This window comes from Neomonachus schauinslandi, chromosome 14, assembly GCF_002201575.2.
Source record: "Neomonachus schauinslandi chromosome 14, ASM220157v2, whole genome shotgun sequence".
NCBI lineage: Eukaryota > Metazoa > Chordata > Mammalia > Carnivora > Phocidae > Neomonachus > Neomonachus schauinslandi.
Window position 1 is genome coordinate 65822731 of NC_058416.1, and position 13053 is coordinate 65835783.

Sequence of the window (13053 nt, forward strand, 5' to 3'; positions counted from 1 at the left end):
TGACTGGCAGCATTGCATGGCGGTGTCTCCCAGCCTTAGGGCCTAGCACAGCGTCTGTCAGTCTGTCCCAGCCAAGTATGGCTGTAGGCTTCTTAACTCTGTGCCTCTTAACTCTCTCTCAGGATGGGGAGGTGGGGAGGCTGCCACCTGTCTTTTATAGACATGATAGGGCAGGGGTACAGAGGCTGAGCACCAGGGAGGGAGGATGGCCCTGTGACTTCTCACCATGGCCAGGACTCTAAGCAAGAAGCGGGGAGCCCATTAGGCAGAGCTGAGGGCCCTCAGCCTCTGTGCAGGGCCTGGGGCAGTGCCAGAGGAAGCCAATGTCTTCTCACGTCCCATGCCCTCCTTGGAGCTCTCACCAGAGGTCACTCCATGTTCTCTGAAGACATCAGTGTTGCACACCCTCAGCTGATAGGCCAGGCCCACTGGCATGAGATCAGCTCCCTGACCTGGGTCTCCACCACTTTGATGACCCAAGCAGAGGCCAGAGTTGGGGACTGCTCAGAATGCATCTGACAACTCCTGGTCCTCTTTAGGCTCCAGCCAGCTGGCTTGTAAGAGGTCAATTTTGCCTAAAAGATTTAAATCTTTTTCTTTAAAAAAGAGATTTAGGTTTGGTTTTCCCTTTTCTGTTTCTGAAGAAGAAAGGATGTATTTATTGGTGTCTTCTGACCGTTGGTTGTACTGGAGATCCTGGCCAGCTGCCCCTGTTCCATGAAAAGCACAGAAGCGTGCTGGCCCCCAGAGTGACATCTCCCCATCACATGGCACTCAGGAAAGCGCCGCTCCTGGGGGGCTGTTTCAGAAGCGTGATTTCAGGCTGGTGGGTCGTGCTGCATCGAGACTGTCAGAAAAGCCCTGCAGGGCAGTCCTCCATGTCACAGTGCACCAGGCACGTGAGCCGGAGCAGTCAGAGTAGTTATCCAGGGGACAGAGGTGGCCTGCACTACGGCCTGCCAATGTATTTGCTGCCCGAGGATCCTGCAGACATCACTGAACCCCATTCTGCCTGGTGAGAAGGCCACTGTTGTCCCCATTTTGCCGGGGAGTATATTCAGGCTAAGGGACAGCAAGTGACCTCTCTAGGGCCTCATAGCTGGTTGGTGGCAGGGCCAGGTTCCAGTGCAGTCCTGCTTGATGCCATAGGCCACACAGTCTCCAAAAAACATAAAGCAGTTTTACGTGACCTTTTGAAAAGTAAACCAGCTTAATAATTTTATGAGAAAATCATGTATTTTTGTTCTTGCTTATGGTTTTTCCCCCAAATTTCATATTTTCTTCCCCCGACCCTCTCTCTCCCTACTCACCTGCTCCCTCCCCCCCCCCAAAAAAAACAATCCCTCAGACTTCAGCCGTTGATTCATTTTCCCCAGTAGCATCCATATGTCAAGAAGTGGATAGGTTGTCTTGGTTTATAGTAAAAGATGCTAAAGGGAAATGTGAAAGGAGTCATGCTTGCTGCATATTCGTAGTCTTCGGTGACACTGGGCAGCGCGATAGCTAGAGAGCATGGTAGCAGTGACCAGCCAGGGTTAGGGAGAGCAGTCCTCACGACCCTGAGGGATGGGAGGTGGGCTGGGGGGCTGAAGCTGAAGCAGAGGAAATGAGAGGGGTGTGGTCTGCAAAGACTTTCCCCTTTCTGTGGGCCGCCTTTGTACTCAAAGGCGCCCCTTTTGTCTTCTGCCACTAGACCCGCATTAGACCTGTGGCAGCTATTAGGTGTCTCTGAGCCCCTGCTGGATTTTGCTCGCTCTGACACCATGCTCTCAACCTCACCCTTTACCATCTTCAAGTCACATTTACACACCAGCCCACACCCACAGAGGAGACAGCCCAGCACAGCATTTTCATTGTAGATTATGATGATTTTCACAATGATCTGGTGATTATATCTTTTGCAAAGGTCTGTTCACCACGGGGGATAAAAACAATCAGCAGCAAATTGAAGCTATATCATAAGCTGCCTTCCAGAGAAAATTTTTCATACTAAGATTCTTTTTCATCTTTTTTCCCTGGGACATATCAGACTAGAGGCTGTTCTAAAGTATTTTGTTTTATTAGCTTGCCAGCACTGAAGATTTCTAATAACCCCTGGATCTGAACTTGACTTCCTAATTGGACTTAGGCTTAGCCATGGTGAACATGAGAAAAACATGTGGCAATGGCCTGAAATAATTCTTGATACTTGCCTGTAGGCAACTCAGCTAACGGAGCGCCCGGCCTGTGTGAAGAAAGATTACTCCAACTTCATGGCGTCTCTGAATCTACGCAACCGCTACGCAGGCGAGGTACTTCTCCTGCCCTTGTGTCCCGGGGTCGTCGAGGTGTCCTCTTGCTCCAATGCCAGTCAGCTCCCTCCCAGTGGAAAACGCACTCGGGTCTGGAACTCACTCATTTTAGGTGGACTTGAAGGCATGAGCCCTGGGACTCACCAGCACAGTCTGGAGCATTTATGGCAGCCACTCACCACCTCTGCAGGAGGGCGATTGCACATACACACAGTCTGGCCCTGCTGAAGCATTCTGTCTCTCTGACTTTTTTTGTTTTTTTGTTTTTGTTTTGTTTTTTTTTAAGTGGTAGCAAACATTTGTTGAGTGCCGTGCACTATCTGAGATGGTTGGTGAGGTGTATGTACTATTATTCCAACTTTACAGAAAATGAAATTGAGACTCTTGAAATAAAGTAACCTGCCAGAGTCACATAGGCAGAGCAGGGGGTGGGAACCACATCTCACCATGAGGGCTTTCGCCTTCCATGCCGCACTTTAGCCCAGCCTGGCAAGTTGCTTCACCTCTTGGGGCCTCAGTTTCTGAATCGATAAAACACAGAAGCTCATCTACGCCATTGCAGAGGTCCCTGCAAGTCCATCCGTGCCTAGTCTGAGTGGCGTCTCCCCTCCCCCCATGCGACTTCCTCATTCTAGCAGTTGCTCTTCCTCTTCCTGTGGGCCCTCGGCAGGGGGGCCCCTCACACTGCTAGGCTGCCACTGACCCTAGGCTGTCACTGACCCTACATTCCTAGAGCTGAGAATTGCTCTGAGGGCCTATTCCACCTATTTTGAATATCCCCGTGGTGATAGGAAGTGTGTCTTTGGCAGTAGGTTTGGTTTTGGAAGGAGTCAGATCCTTTCCATATAGTCAAGTCTGGTAAATAAGAGAGCAGCATGCTTTTGTTGGGGGGAAAAAGTTATGTACAGCTTTAAAAATAGTGAGGCTGATCTCGTTGGAGTCATTAATTGACTCTGAAAGAATGTATTGAATCAGTCCATATCATGCAGTCCTACTGTGGTTCTGACCCTGGACTCAGTGCTAAAATGTAAAATTGACAAGACCAGGTCTCTGCCTTCAAGGACCATCTAGAATGAAGGGAATGCCAACATATATTGCTAAAAGAGAAGTTCCCCCAAAGTGTGAGCAGTGGTAACATCATTGAAATGACCCTGTCACTCTCTATACACACAAGCTGTAGTTTAAGACAGTGGGGCTCTGGTCAGGCCTTGTCTGTGTGCCTGGATTATGTGTGACTCTCTTGACAAGTGTGCTTCTTGCAGGTGTATGGAATGATTCGGTTCTCAGATGCCACAGGCCAGATATCTGACCTGAACAAAATGATGGTCCAGGAGCTGAATACAGCGTTAGACCTCAGTAATCCTCAGCACTACACACAGGCCATGTTCAAGCTGACAGCAATGCTCATCAGCAGCAAAGGTAATGGACAGAGGTACTGGGGAGCTCTGGGCTTGTTTGAAAATGAGTATTTACCTTTGTTTTCCTTAGTGAGCTGGGGCTCCCCCAGTAGAGATCTCTGTGGTGTCTCTCAGGGGTAGAAGTAAACAAAAGACCATCATTGGCCCACCTGGTGCTCTGTCTTGTTGACTTGGGGAGGCAAGCAAAGGGTTCAGGCCATGTTCAGTGCTTTCTCTGAACAGTGTGTGTTTGGTTGCAGATTGTGACCCACAGCTCCTTCATCATCTGTGTTGGGGTCCTCTCCGGATGTTCAACGAGCATGGCATGGAGACCGCCCTGGCCTGCTGGGAGTGGCTGCTGGCTGGCAAGAACGGAGTGGAAGTACCGGTAGGATACCTGCTGTGTTCAGCGCCTGAGGGTGGGGCTGGTGAGAGATGGAGAGAGCTTGACCTGGCTGCTCAGCTGACACGCTTGGAAACCCCAGGCAAGCCCCTTACCCTCTGGGCCCCCTCAGTCTCCTTATCTGTAAGATTGTGATATTAATGCCTGACCACCGGGCTATCTCGCTGACAACAGGGAATATATGTTAAAAGGATCCTAGTGGCTCCTAGAAGTTGTTGTTTCTCAAAAGCTCAGTAGAGGGAGCCATTTCCCTGAGAGTGGAACACATGGGATGTGATTGGGAGAGGTGGTAGTTGTCTACAAAGCCCTTTCTCTTGGCCTGCTAACTTTGGAAGGGGCAGTCTTCCTGGTATCCATATTTTTTTAAGTTGCTACTGGAGGAAGCCCTGAGGCAAGGTCATATACGCCCTTTCAACTGATTGGATGAATATCTAAGGACTGTTATATTTTTTCAAAGATCTTGTTAATTTTCGTAACAACAGGGAATTTGGCATTTTTTTCTGTGTTTCTTAAGATGACTTGAGATAAGTGGTCAAAAGGGGTGTTTTCTTTTCTTGTTTCCTGAGGAAAATGGAATATTTCCGAAGAAGGAATTAGAATGTTCCAGGCAGGTGCTGGTGGTGGCAGTAATCATCATACCTCACATTTGCCTGGGATGTTATAACTGCATGGAGTTTGTGTTGGGCACACCATTCAGTTTGGGGAAATGTTTTGGTCCAGTTGGCTTCCATGGGAGATTACCTGGTTAGGGAGAGGCACTGATGGCAGCCTCTAAAGAGAGGGAGTCACCTGGGGCCCTGGGCTCACCGGTGGCTCCTGGACCCTTTCTCTGTGGAACTAAAGTAGGCACTGGGTTCTCAGCCTGGCCAGCTCTGCTTGCATCAGGGAGCATGCAGAATGGCCTATGAGAGTCCTGTTGCCCCCTGCAGGGGCTCTGACTGCAGGGCAATGCTCCTCATCTGTATAATGAGAATAATAGCACAGACACCTATGACATAGAGTTGCTGTGGAGATTGAATGGCTTAATTCACCTCACGGGCCAGGAACAGTGCCCAGAACATAGCAGTCTATTAGTAAATACTAACTACTGTTTGTGGTGGTGGCTGTTGTCATTGTCAGGTGGAGGATCCTGCATTGACAGCGATCTGCCATTGTTGTCATATACACCCATGTGCCCCCCCCCCCCCGCTTTTTGGTTTTCATCTATTTTACTGCTGCATATGTTATGTGCCTTATGAAAGTGTTATTTTTGTTCTAAAAGTCAAAAGCTAGGGGACCTGGGTGGCTCAATCAGTTGAGCATCTGACTTCGGCTCAGGTCTTGATCTTGGGGTCCTGGGATCGAGCCCCATCTCAGGCTCCTCACTTCGAGGGGAGTCTGCTTGTCCCTCTCCCTCTCCTTCTCCCTCTGCCCCTCCCCTGCTCATGCTCTCTCTGTCTGTCAAATAAGTAAATAAAATCTTTAAAAATAATATTAAAATAAGTCAAAAACCTTTCAAAGAAATTAAGAAAAGGACTTTTTTAAAAGCCTTACACATTTATCCAGATAATAATTTCCATTTCTCACACTCTTCAAGTCTTCCTGTAGACTCAGATTCAATTGTTCTCTTCAGCCCAAAGAAATTCCCTCAGCATTGCCTGTAGTTCAGCTCTGCTGGAATAAATTCTCTGCTTTAGTTCACCTTCATTTTTTTATGCATATGGATATTTTTCCTGGATCTAGAATCCTGGGTTTACAGGTTTTTTCTTTCCTTTTGTTGCTTTTAGCATGTTAAGTACATCTATTTTCTACTGGCTTGCATTGTTTCCAGGGAGAAATTAGCAGTCATTCTTATCATAGTTCCTCAGGAGTTGCTATTGTTTGTTTAGGTTTTTCCTTTTGGCTGCTTTTAGGATGTTTCCCTTCATCTTTGATTTTTAATAGTTTGACTATGATAATGTGGTTTTCTGTGTATTTCTCCCTGTGGGGTTTATTGGGCTGCTTTAATTTAGAGATTTAGGGTTTTTCATCAAACTTGGAAAACTTTAGGCCAATATTTCTTTAAATATTTTCCCCCATTTTCTTGTCTCATTTTGGGATTCCAATTATACACACATATGTTGGTGGCTTCACGTTGTCCCACAGATCATTAACATTCTCTGCAGTTCTTTTCACTTTTCTCTCTCTCTCATTTCATTTTGGTTCATTGTAATTGGTCCATCTTCCAGTCCACTGCTCTTTTTTGATGCTTTATTCCTTCTGTTGTTAAGCCATCTTATATGTTTTATCTCAGATATCATGATTCTCAGATCTAGAATTTCTCTTTCTGTTTTATAGTTTGTATTTCTCTGAGATTCTCTGTATCTTCATCTAGTTTTTTCATCTTTACCTATAAATATTTGGTCATATTTACAATATTTATTTTATAATCCTTATCTGATATGTTCTAGTATCAGTGTCATCTGTGGGTCTGTTTCTGTTGATTTTTTTTCTTTAGTGTTTTAAATGTTTTTATTGTGTTGTAGACTTTGTGTATAGAAAAACAGTGGAGACTGAGGAGCACTGCTGTTTTACTTTCCCAGAAAATAGGTCTTTCTTTTGTTGGGTGACTAAAATAAAGGTTCACTGACCCCTACCCCTGAGGGGTCAGTCTTGGCAAGAAGGATAGATTTTTCCTACTTTTCACCCTGCCTTCATTTCCCTCTCTCCCCCACCTCATCAAAATTAGAAAAGGGGTCATGGAAGGATTTTTATGCCAAACAAATTGCTGTTTCATTTGGGGTCTTTTGGACTCTGATCCATTTTCCCTGCCCCTGCCATGAGCAGTACCTCTGCTGGCTTCAGGTCTCTCAGCCTTTGGCAGGCCTTGTCCACCCACTTGTGTCCAGACCCAGCACTGGCCCATGAGCTGCTAGAGCTTGCTGCTTCCTGGTAAAGTCTCTGTAAATCAGTTCTTTGTGGCTTTCTTATCTGGCACTTCTCAGCAGTCCAACAGATAAGCCTGGTTTTTTATATCCTCCAGACCGTTCTTGCTGTTCACTTGGGACTGAAGGCCATCTGTCTCCTCACACTCCCTGTCCCTGCCTCTGTAAGGACCTGCTGTCCAGGCCCAGCCAACATCTTGGGAAGGCTTTTAACTTTTGTTTTTGTGTCTTTTGTATTGTTGGCTTCTGTTTTTAACTTTTTCTATTATAAAAACAATGTATGTTCGTTATAGAGAAGTTGGAAGATAGGAGTGTAATGAAAAAAACAAAAACTATTGACCACTCCAACTTAAGAGAGACAATTGCTGATGGCATCCTGATGGCTGATGGCATCTTCTGCATTCCTAGAGAGATAGGGCTATGAGTTTGTTGGGCTCATCTCAGCATGAAAACCCTCTTTGTGAGAGTCTGGGGCCCATATCACACTAAGATGGAAAAGACCTCTGATCCCTTGGTATGGTGCTCAAATTCATGACCCAAAACAAATGAACTAGCCCCACCCTGACCTCCACTTGTCTGTGTCCAAATCTCTGTGAATGCCAACCTAGTTCTTCCCTCTGCTCAGACAAAATCCTTACCACCATCCCTGACTCCCCTTTTGCACTTCCCACAAATGATCCTCAGCAAATCATCTCAGATTTACTGTTCTACCTTTAAAGTATATCCAGAAGCTGACCGCTTCCCAGCATCCCAACTGCTGCCTCCTGATCCCAATCTCCATCTCCCGTGGACTAGGGAGGCAGCCGCTGGCCTCCCTGCTTCCACCTGGGCCCTCTCTGCCTTCTCCACACATACACAGAGTGAGTCAGTAAAATATGGGTCACATTAGGTCCTTCCTGTGCCTCAGACCTGTCAGTGCTGCCCATGCTCACTCAGAGTAGAAGGCATCTTGTTTCTATGATCTGCAAGGCCCCTCTGCCACCTCAGCTTTCTTCCCCTCTGCTCCCCTTGCCTGCCCTGCTGTAGGCACACTGGGGTCCCTGCTGCCTCTGCCCTCCAGGCATGTTCCTGCTTTAGGCTTTTCCCTCTCTTGGCAGTGCTCTTTTCAGACAGCCAGGAAGCTGCATACCTTACTTCTACATCTCCTCCAGGGCTTGTCTCAGCTGTACCCTGCCCACCGTGTCTAGAATATCCCACACATATGTCCATTCGTTCTTCTGAGCCCTTTCATGGCTGTTTTCCCCTTAGCTTTGATCAGCATCTGATATCTAGATCTTACTTCTCGTGCCATCTGTGACCCTGCCGTAGACTGGGTGGATGTTTGTCTTGTTCACTGCTCCATTCCTAGAGCCCGGAGGGGAAGCAGCCAGGTCCAGAGGCAGCAACCAGATGTGTTTGTTCAACACATGAGTGGGCATGCCACTTTGCTGTGGCTCATCAGCCCTGGAAGCCTTGAAGTTTCTTCCTCTAACATAAGACTTATATTTAGCTGCAGGAAACAGAAACTGGGCACAGTTCCTTGACCACCAGGGGCTATCCTCCTGGTGTCACAGACAGCTCATTTATATCCTGGCTCGTGTCTGCGACTCTGCCACCCTGAGCATGTGGACTTGGTCCTCACCTTCAGGACCTCCAGATGGCTTCTGTGCCTCCATGCAGGAAGGAGGGCAGAGGATGCTGGCTGCCATGGCCTTCGCCCAGTTGATGCCCACCTGCTGATTAGTGCTAATGAGAAGCATTGGCCACCCTAACCAGCAGAAGCCTGGGTGAGGGTACCTGTGACTAGTCACTTGGCCTCCCTGAATAAAACCATAATAAAGAAGGAGGGGATGGATACTGGGCAGGGAGCCAGGGCATTCACACCCCAAGCACCAAGCCTCAGTTACCACCTCTCTGCAGTGGGTCTGAATACCCTTGAAGGAGCTGCCAGGTATTGTTGGGCCAAAAGCAGAGGCTGCTCCCCTGCAGAACCACCCAGTGGCAATTGCAGACTCAGCTGGGCCCCCACAGTTATTCCCCAGGCTGGTTAGGGGCATGAAGGTGATGTTCAGGGTCTATGTTGGGTGGAGAAGACGAACTGGGCTCCAGAGCCAAAATCCAGCCCTGCCTTTGCCAGATTAGAGGCCTCAGCAGGTGACCTCACCTCTGCAACCACAGGTGCTTCAGGATCATTAGGAAGATTCAACCAGGTGAAGCCTGTTGAGGGCCCACCAGCACTAGGCCCGTCCCAGGTGTGCTGACACCACAAAGAAGGAGGCCAGCACCTGGCCTAGTGATATTTCAAGAATGGGCTTTTGGTAGAAAATGGCTGGGAAGTTAGATCATAGGTGATCTTTATTTTTTTGTTCATTCTTTCCTTGGTTTTCTAAATTTTTTTAAAGATTCTATTTATCCGAGAGAGAGAGAGAGAGAGAGATCATGAGCGGGGGGGGTGGGGGGGGAGGTAGAGGGAGAAGCAGACTCCCTGCTGAGCAGGGAGCCCAATGAGGGACTCAATCCCAGGACCCTGGGATCATGACCTGAGCCGAAGGCAGACGCTTAACCGACTGAGCCACCCAGGAGCCCGTTTTCTAAATTTTGTTCGTTAAACATGTATTCTTTTTTTTTTTAAGGGGTGAGGAGGGCAGAGGAGGGGAGAGAGGGAATCATAAGTAGGCTCCACCCCCAGCGCAGAGCCTGACACAGGGCTCTATCTCACGACCCTGAGATCGTGACCTGAGCCGAAATCAAGAGTCTTAACCAAGCTTAACCAACTGAACCACCCAGGCGCCCCAAGCATGTATTCCTTTTATAATTAAACAACAGTAAGTACCTTTCTGTGCTTCTCAGAGACACTAACCACCATTGCATACTTGCAGTTTATGCGGGAGATGGCAGGGGCCTGGCAGATGACAGTGGAGCAGAAGTTCGGCCTGTTTTCCGCGGAGATAAAGGAAGCGGACCCCCTAGCAGCATCGGAAGCCAGTCAACCCAAACCTTGTGCCCCCGAAGTGACCCCCCACTACATTTGGATTGACGTATGTGCTTCCCCAGGTCCCGCCCACTATAGCTTCGAGGTCAGGGGCTCCCCCTGGGGCCAATGGCCCAGTAAACACAGAGCTCTAGGTTTAAGACTGCCTTACCTGGGGACAGGGGCATGGCTATTCCAGCCTTCTGCCCAGGCCCTTGCCGGACTCGTTGTGCTTGCCCTAAGACCCCCACCCACCCTCCTATTGGCGCAGAGCCCCACCTCACTGTGTGTGCTGGCTCTGCGGGCAGTGGGCCAGGCCCCCCACAGAGCAGCATGTTCTCTTCCCACTCAGTTCCTGGTGCAGCGGTTCGAGATCGCCAAGTACTGCAGCTCTGACCAAGTAGAGATCTTCTCCAGCCTGCTGCAGCGCTCCATGTCCTTGAACATCGGTGGGGCCAGGGGGAGCATGAACCGGCACGTGGCAGCCATCGGGCCTCGCTTCAAGTGAGGGGCTCTCCTCTCGTGGTGGTGGCAGGGATGGGGTGGGGGAGATTTCTGTCAGAGTTGCTGGTGCAGTAGGCCCTCTGCAGGGGAGGTTCCCACGCTTGGTCTTTTTTTTTTTTTTTTTTACCAGAAACTGATCAAGCCCTAGTACCTGCAGGGCCCCTGGGAAGGGGATCTGGATGGAATGATCTGGCCCGCCATGCCCTTCCAGGGCTGAGGAAGTCGGCCAGCATGCTGTCCACAGCAGGGGAGTGTTCAGAAAGATGGTTCACTCATGGACCTGGGGCAGCCAAATGTTGGGCAGCCTTTCTAAATTGGTTGGGGGTGGATGGCAGCAAAAGGATTCTGGTGTCATAGTGGTGAGTGGAAAACAGCAGGTGGTGTGGCAGAGCTCAGGTGTGACGAGCTCAGACTGGGGGACTGGCAGTGGCTTTGGGCAGGTCCCTTTACCCCTCAGAGATGGTCACAGAAAACTTCGGATCATGCTGACTACACCAAGTCGACTTTTGCCAAGTCCTGTGCAAAATACTAACCACATCAGGGGATACCCCCTTTTGGGGGGTGTGCGGCCTAGTAGGGAGGCTCAGGCCCGGTGCTCCGGTCAGGGGTGCTGTGCACACAGCAGGCGGGTCGGTCTGGCATGGGGAGGGCCTGCAGGTGCCCGGGTCATCAGTTAGAAGGACGGTGAGGGTAAGCTACTCCTGCCTGTACCCCTTCCTGCTGCCCACTGCCAACACCAGCTCTTTCTGCCCCTCCCCTGAGCTCCAGACCCATGTTCCTGCAGCCCCCGGGCACCCCCTGGGACCATGCTTCTCAGACCACTGTGGGGAAGGGCTAGTAGTCTTTTCCCTCCATTTCTAGTCCATCACAGACGTGTACCTTTATAAAATGCATGAGAATAAATTACTGGAAAAGACTTCACGCTGGACCCCCATAGCAAGGTGCAATTGCTGTAGAAATGAGCAGGTACCCCCTCTCAGTTTCCGTACTACCTCATCACAGACCAACACCATCTGTAGATGCCCATCGAGTAGCCCTGGCCTGGCAGAAACCAGGTGCTCAGTAAATTTCCTTTTCTTTCAGCTTGAATTAAATGTTCTACCTTTGTAGCCCCTATAGGTGACTGCACTCAGAAAGTAGTTTGCAGATAGACAAACTTCTGGCCAAGGCAGATAAACACACAAATTGTTCATTTACCCCAGTTAGAGTGAAGGTTTTAAAAAACAACAACAACAAAAAACCCTTTCCTAAGACATTTCTGGTACAATAAACCACGGTCCTGTCCTCCAAGAGCTCTGTCATCCAGAGACGTGCCCTGAGCCCAAGGGCCGCGTGGTTTGCACAGGAGCTAGGGACTCCTCGGGCATTCCTGGGCAGCGCGCTCTGACTTGGCCCTGGCGTTCTCTCGCAGACTGCTGACTCTGGGGCTGGCCCTCCTGCACGCCGACGTGGTCCCAAATGCAACCATTCGCAACGTGCTTCGAGAGAAGATCTACTCCACCGCCTTTGACTACTTCAGGTACCCCCCGAGCTGTGCTGCGCGCAGGTGTCCCACATCCCAGAAGCCCTGGCACAAAATGGCATGGCCTGATTTATGTGCTGCCCTCCTTGTTCGGTAGCTCTGGTGGCCCTGGGTTCGAAAATCCTCAGCCCTGTGCCGTCTTTCCACGTGTGTGCTTAGTTAGAGCTAGCCTCCCTACGCAACGTACGCAAGTTTTCCCCCAGTTCAATTGACTGAAGAGATTAACTGCATCCATTTAACTTTCCAGTTCCTCTGAATGGTCATTGCATGAAGAATTGCTTTGCTAGCGCACAGGTTGTGTTGTATAGAGACAGCTGTGGCTGCGCGATGGGCCACAAGCACGCCATTCGGCCGAGCGCTGTCCACGGCACTGGGAATAGTGGTGGAGGTGGCCATGGGAGGACTCAGAAAATCATCCCGCTTTTTTCCATGAGAATGAATGAGATCGTTGTTGCTGATGACTAGCTCTGGGCTCACCTTTTGTCATTCAGAGACCACTCATGTCTGCTCTCACATGCTTTTATAATATGCATGGCTTCTAGTCCCAGAGTCCAGGCACTAAACTCTTGTCCTCTTGTGGTTGTTTGAAGTTGCCCCCCAAAGTTCCCTACTCAAGGAGAAAAGAGGCTGCGTGAAGACATAAGCATAATGATTAAATTTTGGACAGCCATGTTCTCAGACAAGAAGTACCTGACTGCCAGCCAGCTTGTTCCCCCAGGTAAGCCTTGTCCTCAGCTGGGCAGCTGCTCCTGGGTGGTGGGGCCGAGGCATGGGGGCAGGCAAGACAGTGGTGCGCAGTGGGCAGCCCTGCAGGAGCCAGGTCAGAACAGTGAGGGTCCCGCCGAGCCTGCTGCACGGTCACCAGAGACCCAAAGCCTGTCCGGCCACCACTGGTCCTCCAGCCTCAGCTGACAAGCATGACTGAGTGCAGAGGGCCCTGAGCGGAGGCCACATGGCATAACTTCTCCCAGCACTAGCCCAGTTCACCAGCCCCGACTGCATATCTGACAGCCCATCCTGGGCCCGTGTGCCAAGATGAATAAAGCACTGTCTGCTGTCACCTGGTAGGTGATGTCAACATGA

At 49.7% G+C, this 13053-nt stretch overlaps 1 protein-coding gene across 4 annotated transcripts in view; it reads left to right on the plus strand.

Annotated features, from left to right (window-relative positions):
* PI4KA (phosphatidylinositol 4-kinase alpha) overlaps positions 1-13053 on the plus strand; it is a 120649-nt gene that overhangs the window by 89215 nt on the left and 18381 nt on the right. For 3 of the 4 annotated variants that reach the window (XM_021687874.1, XM_044921171.1, XM_021687875.1), the window contains 7 exons: positions 2199-2291; positions 3554-3710; positions 3949-4076; positions 9853-10011; positions 10297-10448; positions 11860-11967; positions 12561-12688. In XM_021687874.1, the coding sequence (XP_021543549.1) occupies positions 2199-2291; positions 3554-3710; positions 3949-4076; positions 9853-10011; positions 10297-10448; positions 11860-11967; positions 12561-12688 (925 nt within the window). The remainder of the gene's footprint in view (positions 1-2198; positions 2292-3553; positions 3711-3948; positions 4077-9852; positions 10012-10296; positions 10449-11859; positions 11968-12560; positions 12689-13053) is intronic. The other variant, XM_044921172.1, reaches the window with a different exon arrangement.